The sequence below is a fragment of the Lissotriton vulgaris genome, chromosome 7, assembly GCF_964263255.1.
Source record: "Lissotriton vulgaris chromosome 7, aLisVul1.2, whole genome shotgun sequence".
NCBI lineage: Eukaryota > Metazoa > Chordata > Amphibia > Caudata > Salamandridae > Lissotriton > Lissotriton vulgaris.
Window position 1 is genome coordinate 1,022,267,751 of NC_141695.1, and position 19,896 is coordinate 1,022,287,646.

The 19,896-nt window shown below is 47.7% G+C and overlaps 2 protein-coding genes across 2 annotated transcripts in view; both read right to left on the bottom strand.

Moving 5' to 3' along the window:
* The window catches only part of HSPA9 (heat shock protein family A (Hsp70) member 9), a 373,785-nt gene that overhangs the window by 121,539 nt on the left and 232,350 nt on the right, over positions 1-19,896 (bottom strand). The window contains exon 13 of the mRNA XM_086931445.1: positions 1,473-1,586. Within this exon, the coding sequence (XP_086787571.1) occupies positions 1,473-1,586 (114 nt within the window). The remainder of the gene's footprint in view (positions 1-1,472; positions 1,587-19,896) is intronic.
* Positions 14,658-19,896, bottom strand: part of LOC147702867 (uncharacterized) — a 34,626-nt gene continuing 29,387 nt past the window's right edge. The window contains exon 2 of the mRNA XM_086931446.1: positions 14,658-19,896. Within this exon, the coding sequence (XP_086787572.1) occupies positions 15,480-16,142 (663 nt within the window). The 5' untranslated portion in view covers positions 16,143-19,896 and the 3' untranslated portion in view covers positions 14,658-15,479.

A 19,896-nucleotide genomic window follows, 5' to 3' on the forward strand; every position in this document is an offset into this window, starting at 1 on the left:
GAGGATCCTCTTTAAAAAGCCGGAGCTTACCACAGGATTCACAGGCTCTGAACAGAGACTTCCTTGAAGACATTTTAAATCCAGTAAGTAGAGATATTCCAAAAGAAACTGAGCAGAGCTCAGGGAGACTCCCTTCACACGACGTGCGGTAGAAAATCTGAGAGCCTGAGCCTCTGGGGAGAACATTCTGGTGGGTGCTGGCGCCTGATTGGCTGTAGTTTGGACTATACAAAATGACTATGATAGTCATAGATGTGGAAGTTTTTTTCCTACTGTAGCTGGGCTACTTTACTTCCTGGTTTATTCTAATAGGTATTTACTGCATATTTATGGCATATTATTGCTATTTTATGTACCGTGGGACTCCCACTCCGACGACGGGGAATGATTCAGGCATGTGAATCTATGAAAGACACCCCTAATACTGGAGAATTACAGTACGTTGTCCATGCAGATGTCTTCATCCTGGTCTGAGCCGTACTCTGAAATGGATATTGGTTCCTGCTCCTCCTCGGCTCCCATGGCATCCCATCAGATTGTTGCCCGAAGATGTCCGAATGGAGCCATTGTGTTGGCTTTGCATGTTGCGACGTTGAGCCCGACGGTCGCAAAGTGTCGTCTTGGAGCGGAAAGCCAGGCACGTGTCGCAGTCCTGTTCTCTGTGCTCCGGAGACAAGCACAGGTTGCACACTTCATGTGAGCCGGTGAGCAGGTACTTCGCGTGACACCAAGGGCAGAATTTGAAGGGAGTTTGTTCAACCGACTGCGAGTCGGTCCGACGCGGGTAGACCAGACAGCCTTCCACAAGCTTTCTAATCAAAAGATTGTTTTTTAGAAACAAATACGACATACGAAAAATGGGAGACTCGATCGGAAACAATACCGTCGAGGGGGAGCGTCTTGCGCCCTGAGGGAAATTGAAGGAACGGCTTCAAACTGGAGCACAGCAATTCACATGCGAAAAAACCAATCTTACAATGGAGTTGATGCCCATGCGCACTATAACAGAAAGGAGGAGTCACCAACCTGGTGACTGGAAAAGACTTCTTTGAAGAAAAACAAAGTGCAAACATTCAGACCCAACACTAAGCATGTGATCTACAGCTCACATGCCTCAAACTTATAAACCCATCCTTCCTCCAACTACTCTCTTCAAATCCAAATTGCTAGCTATTCAAGAATTTAATACCATTTTAAACATGCTCTCAAGCAATGAAACATGTATAAGAGCCCAAATGTGTAGAAGTGCTACAGAAAAAAAAACTATTAAACCGGAAGACTAGCTGGATGAAAAATAACGCAAGAAACATACAGGCACTGTGATACAGAGGAAGGATGGATACTAGGAAGATTACCAGTATTTGCCAGCAATGATGGTCTTAATAGGACTGCTCAGCTGTGGTGCGCTCAACATTGTGGGACTCAAAGGAATGCAGGACATAAGAGTAAGTCTAACAATTAAATACACTCACTTTGCTGCTCACGGCCAGTACCCTTGTCTTTGGCGGAAACATGGACAATCCCATTTGCATCAATGTCAAAAGTGACCTCAATCTGCGGTACACCACGTGGGGCTGGCGGAATGCCTACCTATAAAAGAAATATGCATTAAAGAACAAATAACCATACCAAATAGAGTTGCACGTCAATTAATGTTTTCTTCTGTTAATGAGAACTTCAGCATGATTTCCAAGAATGTATATATTTTACATAACACATTAGTGTGGTGAACAGAGCCACCATCACCAGGATTATAAAAATAATAATGAAACACAGTAAAGTTTTAGGTATCTGAATGCTACTGTTTGCATCAAAAAGAGCCACACACACAAAAGAGCTATAGAGGGATACAGATCAGGCCGCCCTCCCCTCACAGAGAGACCAGTCAGCGAGAGCTGAATTGACTGTTTGACAGACAAGAGGAAGGGATCATCCCATCTATCCTCCAGATAGTAGGGATATTGAGAGGGAAAAGTAAGACAAGAAGAAACTAAGTAAATATGTCATGTTTAGCTGTTAGATAAGGAAGGGTGCTATTCAATAGCATGGAGTTGAGAATGTTTAGCTACTGAATGTAGGAGACATTTCTTTAAACAGAGAGTAGAGAACTGGGCTTTTGTTACAGTTAACCACCACTCTTTGCCCCCTGTTTAGCTACTAGATTTTCGACTGACATTGCACGGAGGCCTGCTAACTAGACTTTAGTGCAAGTGCTCCTGCTCAAAAACAAGGTAAAGTCTAATTGTGCTACAATGGGTAAGGACTTTATCACCCATGTAAGTCCCTAGTAAATGGTACTGCAGGTACCTAGAGCAGGGGTACTAATGAGGATCCCTAAGGCCTGCAGCAGAGCTTATGCCATCCCACGGACCACACACAAATTCTACACTGACTGCCAGTGTAGGCCGCGTGACATGGTGCAAACCATGAGTGAAAACCAGATATGACACTCCTGGGTGTCATGCTAAAGTCACTGCATCTAATATATGCAAGTCACCCCTACAGCAGGCCTGTGAGCCCTAAGGCAGGGTGCATTATATTTTTAATGACATATCTGCATGAGCAGATATACCTCTGTGATGTCTAGTTCTATTGCTAGATATTGCAAGTGAGCAGGAAAGCCATCTTAAAGTATGTACTGGTCAAAACTAGTTCCCCAACTACATAATAGCTCCACTGAAACATTTGGATTTGGTATAATACACCTCGTAATAATCAACCCACACTGATTCCAGTGATGGATGTATTAAAAGATGCACCAGAGGGTACCTTAGAGGAAACCCCTGAAATCCAACAGCCCTCAAGTGTGCTAGCTGACCAGTTCAGTCCAGCCTGCTGCCACACACTAGTTTCTCACCTAGGGGAGACAGTCTTTGCCCTCAGCAGCTCAGAAAACCTGCTACGGAAAGAGTGTTTACACCCCCTCCCACAGGAGGGCCCGATGATTAGAAATCCCAGGCTGGCGCACTTCAAAGAAACTACTGCCTTTGAAATACAAATCTGGTTCCCCGCACAGGCGAAGAAGCCAACCCCCTTTGTCCAGAGCCTTTTGGCACCTGGACAGGTGGGGACATTAGCTAGTCAGGTAAACATGTCCACCGCCAGGCAAGTACCACCCCTAAGGTGGCCTAACCTGATGGAGGTACGATTTTTCAGAAGTGGCCATCTTTGTGTTGGCCCATTTATGAATTCTGCGGCAGGGCTATGCCCACTTGAAGGAAGTTGGCTCTGTATATACCATACCAAAGTGAGGTATAGAATGCACAGAGTCCAGTGGAACCCCAAAGGTAGGCAGCGGTAAAGTTAGATAGCACCTCACTCTCTAACTGTGGTAGTGTGGTCGAGCAGTAAGGCAGTATCAGAGGACAGTGTTAAGGATTTGTTGTACACACTCAGTCAGCAAATTAATTCACACACTCAAAGTCCGAACTTCAGACCAATTGTTTTTGTATAAAAATATTTGTGAGAAAGTGCCATCTTTCTTGCACTGTTATGCCTCCACTGAGTGTGCCCTGCCAACCAGGTACCCAGGGCCTGTGTTCCTTCCCTAAAAGCTGTGTTGAAACTAAAACTCAATTGGCATCCCTGGCCACCTGTCAGCCCCTAGTAAATGGTATCCTAGGTACCTAGGACATGGTGACCAGAGAAGACCCCTGAGGACTGCAGCACTTATTGTGCCACCCTCAGGGGCCCTGTACCCTGACACCCACACACTGCCTTTGCAGGCTGAGTGTCTCGGTACAGAGCTAAACCAAGAGTCAACATGGCACACAACCCTGTGTGCCATGCCCACAGAACCCACTGCCCTGGCATACTTCAGTCACCCCTCTAGCTGGGTGCCCTATGCCCAAGGTGTGGGCACAGGTGCATGAGCCCTGTGCCCCTACAGTACCCAGGGCCATTCCTGGGTACTGCAAGTGCAGTGATGTAATTAAGAGTATATGGTGCTGGGAGGTTGTCATTACGAACTCCACAGCACCGTAATGGCTACACTGAAGCAGGGGTGGGGAATTCGTATCGCCCGACTCCCTGGACATGAGGATTCTTGTTGCAGACAAGAAGTTTTATTGTCTACTTAGTCCTCCGGGCAAGTAGGCATTCTCTGTAACCCTTGTGCGTCTAATATAATTACATACTAGTTATTTCTAATCGGAATCTTAAATCTTTGTAAATGCGCCTTTTTGTAGGTAATTACGGTAACCAAGCTAAGCCTGGCTGCAGCTGTGAGCAAATTGGTGCTCACCATCAATCCGAGAGGCGGAGACCTCACACTGCCAGGATGCCAGTGGGCGATGTCGACTTCCATATTAGTTATGCTTCCAGGTGCTCTAAGTTGCTGCACGTGTGCTGTTGATGAAACAATAAAAACATGCCACTTGTGGTGCAGTGCGGATTCTACTGCAGTGGCAAAGACCTGTGTGTGCGGGGTCAGAGAAGGTGCATGTCCCACTTTCCGAGTCCTTAAGAGTGGACAGGCATGCTGCGCTCGAAAATTCTCGGAAAAAGTAGTCAGAGGAGCCCTGCGAGCTCAGGTTGAGGGAAGCTGAACAAGGAGGATGTGGTAACCCTGGATGCCATCAATTACGTAAAAGGTTAAGGATATACGATGTACTTGTTTAACAAAACACACACATATGCCTCACTGCTTAAAAGCCCCTGAAGTCAGCTCCGCATGAAATAACACCAAAGAGCCTGAAAACCAGTAATGTACAGCGTTCTAAAGTTCCTGATTCAAGGACCCGCTGCGACATTCCTCTATTTACTGTGCAGAAAGACGGCATGCTGTCATTTGTGACGCCATTTTTCCACAGGAAAGCCCTTTCTGTCAAGAAGAATAGTTTTTTTCATTTCTGTAGGAGGCTCAGAAGACCGAAAATAACGTGCTTGTAGAAACATTTATGGCAGCGATTAGAGATACGGGGCACCTGTCAGGTCACAGCCCTGCAGGTAAGAATTACACGTATTTGAGTTGGATAGTTGGAGTACTATAGGAGAACTCCTGGCGCACACAGTCTGGGCCAAAAAACAGGAGATTAGAATAAGGAGCACAAGGGGCCCCTCATCACTTCACCTGCCCTGCTGGAACAACGATGAGCCGATCGATAGTAAGCAATGCACAAGTAACTTATTATGTGAACTCCTCAACATGGATTCGACCATACATGCTAACATTTGGAAATTATAAAGAGGGTGATTTAAAATAAATAAAAAAAGATCGTGAGACTACATTTTGTCCATAGACCTTCATTGAAGCAGAGGCATTTTCAGGCAGCACACTGCTAAAATAAAACTGTTTAAACCAGGAGTCTCCTGTCTGAATTGGGTCTGTTGACATTTATGGCTCCAGCAGTTTTCAGGGGCATCCAGATTGACTCATACGGAGTAGCAGAGACAAAGTGACGTGTGAAAGGATGGGGGCCTCCACCTCAGGCAGCTAGAGATTAACAGTGTCATGGTTGATAAAAAAAATTACATGCCCAGTGCACGGCAGGAGCTCACAGGAGGCACTTACGGAAATCGCAAAAAACTAAACTAGTAGGAACCAAGTCCCAACCAAGAGGCAGGCAGCAATGCTCAAGGCTTCTTTTACCACCTCGTCTCAAAGGCATTTGTTTCCAAGTGGAGGTGGTATTGAAAGAGTACCATTCCTTCCTTTCTTCACTGGGAGCTCGATGGTGGTGGTAAGTGCACGCACTGTGCCCCCCAAGCTGCCCATTCATTCCTCCTTCTCACTGTCTTACCCAGTTTCCTAACTTCACTGTATTCTGTTCCCGTTCAAGTAACCTAACTGATCAGCTGCTACAATTTGTGTTTCACCATGCGTGGCTCACTTATCCTGAGCCGGAGCCCAGACTCTCATGGGGATTATCAGGCTCCCATGGCCAAACGCTAGTAATCTAACCTACGCTCTCGCTCCCTCCACTTTGCTCAGGTATTTGGATCCTTTTCTCTAAATACCTCCTTTACTTAATGCTACACCATAATCATAAATTCCCACCTCAGGCTGTTCTCTAATGCCCCCATATCTGCTTTGAATCCTTCAGTGGCTTGTGCCCAGCCTGTTCCTAAATCCCACCGCTCACTGAACTTTTAGCACCACATTCTATAGTGCTGTATTCCAGCCATTCAATAGTTCTCCCCCATTAGCCAGTACTTGTTGATATTATAGTGCTTCAGCCTTCACTTGTGCTCTTCTCAAGCTTATAAAACGAGACTTTACCACTACTTAATAGGATACTATTCTGCGACCTTAGAAGGATGTATGGCGGAGGCTGCCCTGCCAGGGTTTCTAATATGCTCTTCCTTCTCGAGCCCAAAACTGAGAGAACATTTAAAGTGCCATCATCCCTCTTTCTGTTAGAGTATAATCCTGGCTGGATGCTATCTTGATCCTACCTGAATGCCAAAGTAACAGGGAAACAAAGGCACACAGCTTGTAATTACTTATTTAAAAGAATCTACAATTTGGAGGCTAGTTTTTGATTTTCTGCAACTCCTATATGTAACATACGCATGCACTGTAAAAATGTCTGATGTATAAGTACATATGAGTATTTACATGAATAACAATTTAAATAGCAATTCCTTGTTTTTTTAATGTAATACTTTCATAGCGCTACTCATCCCACTGTAGGGTGTCAGAGCGCTTTACATCACACACACATTATACACAGACTATTAGTCATACAAGTGTGTAGTGTAAATCAATGTACATGATGAGTCATAAGACAAAGAAGGTTTCAAGGTGTAGGAGTCACAAATAGTTTTTACTGGTAGGGATTATATGCCAAGATTGTATAGCTGGTAGAAATACAAAGTTGGGGTTTAAAATATAACCTTGACTGGGATGATCCATTATTAATGCTCCCAAAAACGTTTTAGCAGCCTTATAATAACGGGGTTAGAACCATGTTTGTTCTCAATCTATATCTTTCAGTTTACGTGCAAGTGTTTGATGCCGGTTCATAGCTCACTGTGCTGTATTAGAAAGTATGCAAATTATGAACTGCAAGTAATAAAACAGTGGCCAACTTCCCTGTCAACACAACATAATAAGTTGTCATCTCCTTGTGACTTGATGTGCTTTGCAGGAGACACATTACTCCTCTGTACCACTTTGTGCGTCAAAACTGTGACTTAACAAAACACAGATCTCTCCAGCAGTTGCTTTAACCACCAGAGTTTCCTTACCGTTATTATTATTCCCTGAGATTTACCAGGCACACACAGCTCGCTGCAGCACGTGCTTTGACCCCATGCAATATTCAAAATAGAGACTTTGCAACCAATGAAGCCAAAACAGATTTTCTGTCACGTTTCCCCTTAGTGGCATTTTTTTGTGCCAGTTTAAAAAAAATGTACAAGTTGAACGGTTTTCAGGGCTCAGCCCTGTGTGATTTCATCCGCTTTTTGTTGCCCACTTTGAACCCATAATTTAAAGGTTCCTAAGTAAAGTTTTTCCAATTTCAGAACTGCTCATGACCATACAAGTTAAGAGCAGGGAGTTTTGGCTCACAAAGACATTTGCTTTTCTGACTTTGCCTCTTCTATAGACTACCTTTCCTCACTGGATCACAATCAAAAGCTCTCATCGCCCCCTATGTCCTCCAGGCTACTTATCTGCTCTTCATCTGGCTAACATTTTATTTAGGGTTAGTTTGTACAGCGCTGCTAATCACCAGAGGTGATTTCCCAGTGCTTATCTGACCTATGTCCTCGATTACTTCTCCCTCTGATCTTGACCCAGCTTTTCCTCTTTCAGCAAAGTTTCCACTTTATTTTGTATCACTGTTGACTTTTCCTATACCTATTCCTCTGTTTCTGCAGTCCATTCCTCCCTAAAATTTAGTTTTATTGATAGTGCTTAATAATCTTCTGTTTTTGGCACTATAAAGTGTAGAGATTTACGTAATAGTACTCAATTTGATATCCTTAAATGGAGGGAAAGGAAAAAGTGTATTGCCAGAATCTGAACTAGTAGTGAGCAGACAACAGCAGTTGTCTGGAGTAAATCTTAACCCACTAAGCCATATGGCCAATTTGCTGATTCTGCCTAAACAACTGTGGTTGCTTTCTTTGTGCTGTCATCAAGTCACCTGCTCTCCGTCTGTCCTAAGATTATCTGACCTTCTATTTACTAGACACCATGGTTTGGCTGCCTTTATATTTCTCTTGCCAGCCTCGTTTCCCTACAACATCCTTGGTTGTTTTTGCCCTTGAATTCACCAAGGTTCCCTCCAAAACCTGTGTGCCTTTTCCTAGTACTAGGTCCCTTCTGTCTCAATTCTTCCTCAATGTAGTCCTTGGATCTTGCTGCAGGCCTCTAAAGGTATCCTTATCCTAATACCTGGCCAGCACCCTCTCTTGAAAATTGCCTGGTAATTTGTTCAATAATTCTAAGCTCAGGCGTCTGTTCTCTCCACCTCAATCCAGCCTCGCTGATGTCTGCTTCAGTGCTATCTGTAAGTCTCATGACATTCCCTTCATTGATTTGGGTATTATGCTATTGAAATATCCACTCTCAACACTGTACTGTCCAGGCTTCTCAATTTTGACTCCTTCCCCCCTGGCCAGTCATTGTGCTCCTCGCCACTCCCTTCTATTGCCCTTCTGAAACAGATACATTTGCTTTGCCATTACTGTGTTGCCATCAATACACTGGGCACAAAAAGTGTCTACTTGTAAATGCCTCGACCTGTGCTGCTCTTTACATGTCTTTACTACTAGTATTACTATGGGGTCAGGTGGCATGGCTGCTGGAAGGCAGGAAGCAAAGCGGGCTGCTTAAGGTAAATGGGTTGCTCAGAGCCCTTAAATGAGTTCACCCCCCACCCACCATTGGGCGGCAGAATGTGATGAGCATAGGCAAGGTAGCCGCAGTAGATGAGAGAGGGTTTTGGAAGTGATGAAGCCTATGGTGAAACTGGAGGGGGTGGGGGGGGGGGGGGGGTGGGACCTCTTCTGAGAGTGGAGGAGAACCTGCAGTACAATGTACAAGGGATACACAGCCTGTGATGAGAGAGTGGAGAAGTGGTCATGAGATGGATAGTGAGACGAATATTCATTCCAATGAATTTAGTGTGAAGGTATATGTGTAGTAAGGGAGTGGTGTACTTTAACAGTAAGTGTGTGATTTCCTTGTGAGCAAAGAGAACAGATGGGTGATGAACCCTATGATGAAGATGTGGAATTGGTATGGGTCGTATGGCAAGTTAGTGGAAAGGCAAATGTTTTACTGCTGATATCAAGAAAACAGTGTGGAAGATAATACTTTATAGTAAGAGAGTTTGCAAGGGCAAAGAGGCAGAGGTGATCAAGTTTACTTTGGCTTTTATAGTGGACTAGTAATCAGTTCTTGCTAGTCCTTATATCTTTTAGTTTTATAGAGTACGTTGGACAAGTGGATTTCTTTACCGGGCTAGAAGATTATTGTACCCCTTTGTCCCTTGGACAAGTACAGTTTTACAAAAATTCCACACCCCTGACTGAAGACTGACAAGTTTGGTACCAAACTTCTCAGCACATTAAACCTGCACTGATGCCAGTGTGGGATTTAATGTAAAATGCACCTGAGGGCATCTTAGAGATGCCCTCTGAAAACCTACCTACAATCCACGTCTGGGCTGAGTGGCTGCAGAGGCTGCCACACAGCAGACATGTTGCTGGACCCCTGGGTGGGGAGCCCCCGCTCTCCTGGGCCTGCAACAATGCATATCCTGGGCGAGGTGCTAGGTCTCCTCCCCCAGGATGGGCAGGGAGAAGCTTCAAAGGCATGCCGCCTCTGTGAGCTTCTCCAGACCATTTGCTGTACCCAGCAACCAGCCACCATCAGTCCTGCCCCCCACTCTGGCAGGAAGACTGGCGGGAAAAACTACGTCAGGAAGGGGGGTGCCAGCCTGTGCCAACCCCACCCCTAAGGTGGGGGAGACTAGGTGAAGCATGACCCCGGGCTCCGGCCATCTTGAAGATGGGGAACCCTGCCCAATCACAGCTAGGCTCCTGCCCCCCTCCCACAGGAGAGGAGCAGGCTAGGGGGTCTACCCACCCCAGGACAGGGACCTATTGGTCCCTACCCTTGCCCAACCTGTAACGCCCCTAAATTTAGTATTTAGGGGCACCCTGAACCTTCCTTCCTCAAATCCCTAAACCAAAAGAAGATCAAGAAAAAGAAGGCCCGCCGCGAAGCTGCTAACAGGACGACAACTACTAACTTGGCCCCAGCACTATCGGCCTGTCGATCCTGGAACCTGCTCCTGCCTAAATCCTGGTGACTCCTGCGGACAGCAACCTTGGGACACCAAGAGGACCTGCCTGCTTTGACCCTCTTAAAGTCTGGAACTCCCATCAGCACAGGCTCTGCTGCAACAACCCCCCTGGTGCCAGCCAGGAAGCTCCGGATCAGCCCACTCTGCACCCGCCGATCCCGACCCGTGCCCGAGTGATCCAAGACCACGAGGACATCCCCCCCCCCCCCCCCCCCGGCGACTGGGACCCGAAGTCCAGTGCCCAAAGACCCTCCTCGACAAACCAGACAACGCCTGTAGCCTCAAAACCAGGCCAGGGACCCCACCAACAGCGACTAGCTGAGGGTAAGCTTTTCCGACATTTAAAGACAACCCTGCACCCGGCTCCCTGAAGCCCCCTGTGACTGCCTTTGGGGTACCTACCTCTTCTCCAAGATCCCAACTTACCTCTCGAAGTGGTGGTCGCACCTGAAGAATCACCGTCCCAGAGTCTGCAGCCTTTCTTTCCATTTTACTTTTCCCATTGAATAAAATTGAGCGCCAGACGGATCAAAAGCACCAGGCACCCAGCTGCCCGAGTGCCTCTGGCTGTGCAACCTTTGTCCTATCCTACCTACTTCCCCCCCCTTGCCCTGAGCAAGTGACCAGGAGCCCAGCTCCTACAGCCGCGTAGCCAGCAGCCACCAACTGGAGGCCCCCTGCCCCTCATTGGATAACTATCTCTGCACCCGGCTGCCCCTGTGCCACTGAGGGTGAACCAACTGTACCTACCTGACCCTGGGGGACACCTGAGTCTATGCCCAGGACCCTAACTTCTCCAGTCGAGTACTCACCTGGAAACCGATAACTCACTTACCTGCCATTGGATAACATTGACTGGTTTGACTTGAAAAATCTTTAAAGTGTGAAGTTTTGAAAACTAAAAATATTCCCATAAAATCAACCGAATTCCAAAGTACTCACCTGTGATCAGGAGAGAAGCCAGTACTGCATCTTGTAGCCCAGTACTGAACCTCAAAAGTAATCCTAGTCGGGTTTACTTCAAAATAACAACTGAGTCAAACTACTCCGAGTGCGAGGCGTTGCTCTTCACTATAGGCCTCTCCGGTAGAACGTCATTCAAAGGCATGTTAATCTACCGCCCCCCTGGGTCTAGATCCAAATTCCTCTCGAACGTGGATAACCTAATCGAGGCTTCAGTGGGATCCCCACACTTCACCGTTTTGGGTGACTTCAACTTTCATCTAGAAGCCACTGATGACCCCGATACTTCAAAGCTAATCAACTACCTAGCTGCAGCTGGTCTCCTGCAAATCGTTAAAGAACCCACCCATAAGGCGGGACACACCTTAGACTGACTCTTCACCAACAACCCAAAGATATCCATCTCTAGGGTGACCCCCCTAGTTTGGACAGATCATGCCGCCGTATGCTTTTCCATCATAACTAACTCGAGCACTTCCCCCTCTACACCCCCTTCTCCTATCAACTTTCGAGATTGGAAAAACATTAATCTTGACCATCTCACACAGATAATGCGGGATAGTTTAACTCCAAATGAGCAGGATCCCACAGTAGCATCTGCTAACTACCTGAACAATTTAAACACAGCTTGCAATAAGTTAGCGCCCATTAAAATCTCACACCGGAGTAGAAAACTCCCTTCTGCCCCTTGGTTCACTGAACCACTTTGACTGCAGAGACAATACTGTAGGAACCTAGAAAGGCAGTGGCGCCGCCACTTCAGTCCCCCTGATAAAATCACATATAAGAACGCTCTATCGAACTACAAAAAACTCATAACAATGGAGAAAACCATCTACTACACCAATCAAATTAATCAGGCCAAAAATTCGACAGGTAAATTATTTCAGGTGGTCACTCACCTATCTAATCCCCTCGCCCCGCGCTCAGAAGGATCACAAGCCCTATCGGACTCTTTGGCCAAATTCTTCGAAGACAAAGTCAGAGCCATCTTCACCACTTTTTCCCCTGCCCCTTCTCCCACTTCCATTCTGAATCCCACCTCCGATAACGCTCCAGCTTTCCTAGCCTTTGAAGCCACTACGCAGGAACTTATCCAACCCCTGATCGCTCGAACTAAATCTGGTTCACCCCTTGATCCTTGCCCTCCTGGCATCCTCAATCTCATCCCTGAAGCCATTGCCCCTCCCCTAACCACCATCTATAATGCAATGTTCGCAACTGGCATCTACCCATCTGTCTGGAAGGAGGCTATTATTAAGCCACTTCTAAAAACAGCTACCCTAGACCCTCTCCTTCCTGCCAGTTACAGACCTATTGCATGTCTCCCGTTCCCTGATAAGATTTTTGAAAAAATCATGAATACACAATTATCGACCTACATACACGACAACAACCTACTGGACGACACCCAATTTGGGTTTAGACAAGGTCACGGGACAGAGACAGCACTCTTAAAAGCAGCTGACGAGATAAGGACCACAAGGGATAACGGAGGTTCTGCGATACTAACACTTTTGGATCTCTCCGCAGCCTTCGACCCAATCGATCATGTCACTTTGATCGACCGTGTCGCGGCCTTAGGAATAAAAAACGAAGCCAAAAAACTCCTTGCCTCATTTTTGCCCAACCGCCCTCAAACAGTGAAGATGGGCAAATACATCTCTTAGACCTTCTCTCTGCCTTGCGGAGTACCACAGGGATCCTCGCTAAGTCCGACACTTTTTAACATTTATGTTTCGGACTTAGCGAGGGTCATAAAATCTTATGGAAATGCCCTCACAACTTACGCAGACGACACCCAACTGGTGCTATCTGTATACAATGATGGCATCTCTGTGGCAGCCAACTTGCAAGACGGAATGAGGGCAATAAGCTCCTGGATGTCATCCAACTGTCTTAAATTAAATTCTGATAAGACAGAAGTGATGACATTCGGGAGGTTGCAACCTACATGGTCCCCCCAATGGTGGCCACCTCAGATGGGACAACCTCCCGAACCAGTGACCAAAGTACGCAACCTAGGAGTCATTTTTTATAACAAAATGTCCTTCCAACAGCATGCTAATTCGGTGGTTTCCTCTTCCTTCCACACTTTAAAAAGGATTAAAAAGCTAACCCCATATCTACCTCCGTCTGCAGGCAAAACCTTACTCAGCACTTTAATCTCAAAAACAGACTATTGCAATGCCTTGCTACTAAACGCACAACAAAAGGTCCTCAACAAATTGCAGACAGTGCAAAATGCGGCAGCCAGGACCCTGTTATCTATCCCTAAATTCGCATCTATCTCTCCTTACATCCGACAGCTGCACTGGCTGCCTGTAAGGAGTCGGATCAAATTCAAGGCTCTATGCATAGCATATAAAGCTATCCATAACCAAGGCCCACTATTCCTAAGACAAGCCTTCTGCCCGCTTGAGCACTCAAGAACATTACGCTCATCATCAGCCCACTTGCTAAGAGTCCCACGCACAAGAAGAGCTAATTGGGGCGACAAACGTTTCTCCGTCGCGACAGCCAAACTGTGGAATACGCTGCCCCTCCACATCAAAACTGCTCCGACACTACTCAATTTCAGGAAAAAACTCAAAACTTGGTTGTTCTGAACTTAAACCTCTCCCTCCTATATGAGAGCTCTGCAACGCTAGCGCCGAGACACCCTTGGGTATTTGGCCGCTCTAAAAATCGCACAAAATAAAATGAATAAGTACTAGTAACTTGAATTTTCTCCATAGGAATCCATTGTGTGCTTTTCTGGGAACTTTCTTCTTTTAAGTGCCTACTTTTGAAAACTTGATATATTCTTTAAAAATCATACCAAATACTGAAACGTAATTACTTGCCTGTTTTAAGTTGAGACCCCAGTGCTGAACCTGGGAGCCTAGTACTTGATTACAAAAGTAACAAGATCGTACTCTAATTGCAACCTGAATTTTCTCCCATTGGATAACATTGCCAGATTTCCATTGAAAAGTGTCTAAGGGTGAACTTATAAAATAGCTTAATATTCCTTAAAAATCACTGCAATAACTAAAACGTTTTTACTAAACTGTTTTCAGCTTAGATCCCAGGACTGAATCTAGGATCCAGTCCTGGAACTACCAGAGTAATCTACAAAGTAATCAGCTGTATTTAACACCATCGCTGCGTGCAAGATTCCCCTCCTGTGCTGGGCCCTAATGTAAATGGGTGTGCTCATGACTAGCTCAGCTCGTCATGAGCACACAAGAGGTATACCTCATGACGAGCTGAGCTCGTCTTGAGCATCGAAGGGGTTATATAGAAAAACCCATTGAGCTCAATGCTAAATTGTGTTTAGAATTGTGTTTCCTACTGCAACCCCTGTACCTCTTGTGCTTACAAAATGTATTGCCTTTCTGCAAAGTACTAATCTGAGACCTCTCATATTGAGAACAGTATATATATTTTTTTCTTTTTTTCAGTTTTTTTTCTTTTTTCATTGGCTCATGTATTTGAGGAGCCCCAAGGATACCATGCAGCCACTGCAAATTCAGCGCCGTGTTCCTATGTGGCATAAACCCAGATTGGTCCGGGTGTATCAGATTCGTGATCACTTTCACCAGCCGATTAGCAAGCAGCTTCGCCAGGATTTTGGGCTCTGCATTGAGGAGCGAAATAGGCATATAAAAGGCGCATTGTGTCTTAGGCTTACCCGCTTTATGTAGAACGATTATATTTGCCACTCGTTGGTCATATAGAAGCTGGCCCCTTTCCTTGCTCTCCAGAAACATGGCCCGGACATGCGGGGCAATCCTATTGGCGTTTAATTTATACAGCTCAATCGGTATCCCGATAGGGCCAGTCGCCTTACCGGACTTTATCTGTCTAATAGCTTGCGCCACTTCATCATTGGAGAACGGTGAGTCCAAATAAGACCTATCCTCCTCAAACAACCCAGGCATAGCAATATCCTTAATCATTGCGCTGTTCTCGGCCTCTGTGAATTCACCGTCAGCGGTATAGACTTTCTTATAATACTCCGAGAACGTGTCTGCCACAGCTTGTGATGCGGTAACTATATCAGACTCCGATCCCGCCAAATTTGGTACCAACCTAGATGCCCACTCCCCATGTTCGAGCCACGCAATCAACTTACCGGCTTTATCGCCATACTCATATATGCGGCGCTGTGTGGCATTGTTTTGAGCAATCGCTCTGTCTCTCGCTAGCGCCTTATACTCTTCCTGCCGGAGTCTCAGTAAGTGGAGGTCCGCCGTCGGGTGTGACTTAGCGACTTCCCTCCTCTAAAGCTATGACTTCGGCCTCCTTCAGAGTTAACGAGCTTCCAGGTCTTGGTCTGCCACCCGGGACTCTGTGCGCCCGTTCGATAGTAAAGAAATTACTCAGGCCTTTGGGCTGAAGGGGTTTGAGTATCAGGTCCTCCACGAACAGATCCGGCACCGGGCCCTCCATCCTCTTCAGTACACCAACAATTCGGACATTACATCTCCGGGCCCTTCCTTCATAGTCGTCCAGCTTCCGGCTCGTAAGGTCCCCAGCCTGCTGTAGTTCCCGCACCTCCTGCTGCAGTGATGCCACATCATCTATTAGGCTAGCAGTTTTAATGTCCAGGGATTTGACCTTTTCACTGGTTTTGGTTAGATCCGCACGGAGAAGATTGACCTCGATGGTCACCGCATCCAGTTTCTGGTCAAGTGATTCCATCTCCTGCCTCAAAGACGTTTTTACCCCCTCTATGGCCGCCATCACATCCAGCAAGGTAGGTTCTGGTAGAGTGCCAGTCGAATCTCTTCCCAATTCTTGTGTCTTCCTCGAATCAGGCGGGGAGCCCCTGGGCAATGTGTACCGGTCTAGTTTATTGGCTTGGACATAGCGGGATCCTTTAGTAGACCGAGACTGCGACTTCTCACTCTCAGGCTTAGCCGCCATCTTTGCCCACACCAGGGCTGCCACCCGTATCAGCTACACTGATCCGAACCACGAACACGTCTAATTCCCACAAGGAGACCACTCCGCGACCGTCCGTTGAACTACCGCTGGGTCCACACTCTGAGCGATCCCTGCCTTGTCAGGATTCATGGACCGGCAGCCCACTTCTCACTCCAGGGCAACAAGGGGACCAGCTCCTTCACCTCTGACCACTCACCGCCACCAGGGTCCGACCACGGGCGAAATCTGTTCCGGGACGGGGTAGCTGCCACAGATGCGCCTCAATTCTCCCACAACAGGAGGTCTCACCCAGTCATTTACCGCTCCAGTTCTTGACAACAACTTGCCACCAAAGACCTGCCCAGGGGGTTCAGATGTTCACAGGCCCAGTGGCCCACTCGCCCACACTCAAGGCCATCTCGCCCCGCCTCCTACGGGCTTCGGTCACCCACTGGCTCCACGGCACTCGTGAGTCTATCCGCCGTCTCTTCACAGGTGGGCACCGTCAGGACCTCCACCATGGGTTCCACACCTTCGATTCCGGGCCCTCCTCTGAATCTTCTGGGCCGGCCAGGCACCTCAAACGTTTGCCCCTATCGCCGTTAATATCGCAGCAGGCCGCAGCCTTCAATTCAGCCCCAGGCTCTCCAAAGCCTCAGGGGCCCGACCCCTACAGCTCTTCGCTCCGATCCCCAGGTATGTTTAGGCCGGGGCCTCCCTTATTACCTCTGTCTCTGTACTCGGCTAATGATTCCTCTGCAAATATTCCTTTCTCCCAAGAGGAGGTCTCTGCAATGCCGATGAGGTGCTCTGGCGACTCTCGCGCTCATTCACCCACTGCTGGTTTGTTGTGCAGCGCGGGAACAGACCCCCACCGTCACCGACCCTCCTTCTCCCTGTTGCTGCAGCAGAGGGATTGTATACTGCACGCTCTGGTCTTCTTTGCTTCCTGTCAGGCTCCGTTTTGCTGCTCTCACACTGCTCTTCACCTGCGTCGGGTCGCGGCAGCAATCCGCAGACTCCGCTCTGTTCAGCCTTCACTGCTGGGCCTGCTCCGCTAGAAACTAAATCATCATTACTCGGGTCATGGGCCACCTCCTGCCACGAGTTCCATACCAGCCGCCGCAGCCACCCTTAGCAGTCGGTCAGTGTGCTTCTCGCCTCATTAAGCCCCTTCTCTGCCTCACTGCTCTGCGGAGTGCGCTTCACCGCAGTACCGGAGCCTCATCAAAGGCCAGCGCTACCCGCTCACAGGGCCGGTGTACCAGGATCGGCACAGGATGCGGGGGCAGGGCTCCACAGCGCTTGCGGGGCCTACCGGCGACCCACCGCCAGCGGGCACCGTCAGGCAAGCTCTCAGAACCCCCACTGCGGGCTCCGCTTCACTGTTGCTGGGCCCACTTCGAGACCTCCGGGCCAGCCAGCTCCTTCCGGGTCCCGCGGTGGCTGTTGATCAATTCGCCGCCGGCCACGCCCACAACTTTAGCTCCAGGCTTTTGCAGTGACGGAGGCCTCAGATCTTCCTGCCTCTACCTCCTGTCCCCGATGGCGCAGCGGGACCGGAGTCGGAGCGGAGGGCACCTCAGGAGTTCCGCGACCCGCACCTAGGGTCAGTGCATCAGGAGCATAGCAGGATGTGGGGGCGAGAGCTCCGTCACGGCGGAGCTACTACCCTACGAGGCCATCATGGGCGCGTGCTTGTCTACTCCTGAGAACAGTATATTTTGATACCTGTTGGTTCTAAAAATAAACAATACACAAAAGAGCAGACCAGGTCTAGGAACAATGTGTGGCTCTACCGGTCACCGCGGTCAAACGTGGTGTGTGTGCGCGAGTGGGGGTTGCTGTCTGCGTGGATTCATTGAGAACACATTTTAACAACAATTGTTGAACAAAAGCTAAAGCAATTCCCATCAGACCACACTTTTTGGTGGATTTTACGTCATGTGGGGATTGCTGAACATTCCATCCGACCATATAGTGCCGGTGTGGGAATGAATAACAGTAATGTAGTCATGATAAACATCTCAGTATGGTGTTAGTGAAAGAGTGCAGTGCTACAGTGATAGGTGATGGATAAAAATGACTACACAGACTCAGAAAAGGGTTTAAACAGAAGTCCATGTGCCAGAAGGTAAAAAAGTGCCAAGTAGTAAAGCTGCCTATTGGCGCAGTGCAGAGCGGTCGACATGTTTCAGCCATAGGGGCCATTACCCCGGCTTTCTTCAGGACCTTATAACATATATTGGCTACTGCACCTACATCAAAGTGAGGGATATGCAAACATGTACTACAAAAACAATATATAAATTGTCTACCAGGAACTTCAATACTTAAGTGTCCACTGGAAGGAGATCAATGTATTTTCCCAGCTTTGTGTGGGTGAAGACCTCACCTCACCCGGCAACCGCTCGGGAGTATGAGGCCCCGCTCTCTCCGTCGGTACCTCCCGTCTTGCGGCGAGCGGAAGTGGAGGTTCTAAAAATAAAACAATTATATCTTTGATATGATCGTTTCAAGTATCTGTGCCACCTTTCCATTCGCAGGTTCATGCCCTGTGTAGAGGAGTACCTCAAAGCTCTATCTTGAGCCCACTCTTATTCAATCTGTATGTGGGACCCTTAGCGGAGGTGGCCAGAGGCAGGGGGCTGTCCCTGGTGTCGTATGCAGATGACACCCAGCTGGTGATTGCTTTTCCAAAAAATGTTGCGCCAATCTGGAGACCTTCAAAGAAGATCTGGCTATTATCTCAGACTGGATGAAGGCTAATTGCCTTCAACTAAATGCCACCAAGTCGAGATTCTTCTATATGGGAAGTACCAGGAGCTCTGGTCTGAGCAGTGGTGGCCTGAACATTTGAAACCTGCCCCGTTACCGAAGGAGTCGGTAAAGAATATGTGAGTTAGGTTCGACTCCGGATTAACATTTGAGAAGCAGACAAGAGCTGTTGCTGCGGTTTGTTTTGGGCTCCGGAGAGGACTGAGGCCTTTGCTTGGTCTCTTTCCGCCTAGAGCACGCCAAACCATCATGCAAGCCTCCATTCTTGCGAGGCTGGACTATGGCAATGTCTTATATCTAGGTGCTAATAAGGCAAGTATCAAACGCCTGCAGAGGGTCCAAAACGCGGCAGCACGCAGGCTAGTGGCACTCCCAAGATCTCAATCAGTTGAACGAGTGCTTTTGAAACTGCATTGGCTACCAATCGAAGCCCGTATTCAGTTTAAGGTGCTGTGTACTGCGCACAAAATCCTGAGACATCAAGCCCCCATTGGGCTATCAGGCCCGTTAAACCCAACTGCCCAGGCACGTTTTGCGCTCCGCACACCACGGTCTGGATTGTGTCCCTCGAGTGAGGAAAGCAAGGGCTGGGGGTCGCTCCTTTGGCTTTATGGCGGCCAAACTTTGTAATTCCCTCCCAGTTAGCATTCAAACCATCCCCAATGTTCTGGCATTTCGGAAATCGCTAAAAACATGGTTGTTCCCCACTCTTCAATATGTTGTGCTTGTAAGTCTCCCTGTTTCTCTCTGCCGGTTTCTGGTTGCGCTGGGACGCCTAGTCGCTGAGGCAGCCATGCGCATTACAAATCCTGTATAAATAAATTTGGAATCAATTGGCCTCAAATTCAGTCTTTGAGTGTGTGAAACCTTTTGCTGACTGAGTGGGTACAACAAATGATTTACACTGTCTTTTGGTACTGCCTTACTGCTCGACCAAGTTACCACTTTAGAGAGTAAGGTCACACCTGGCTTTAAC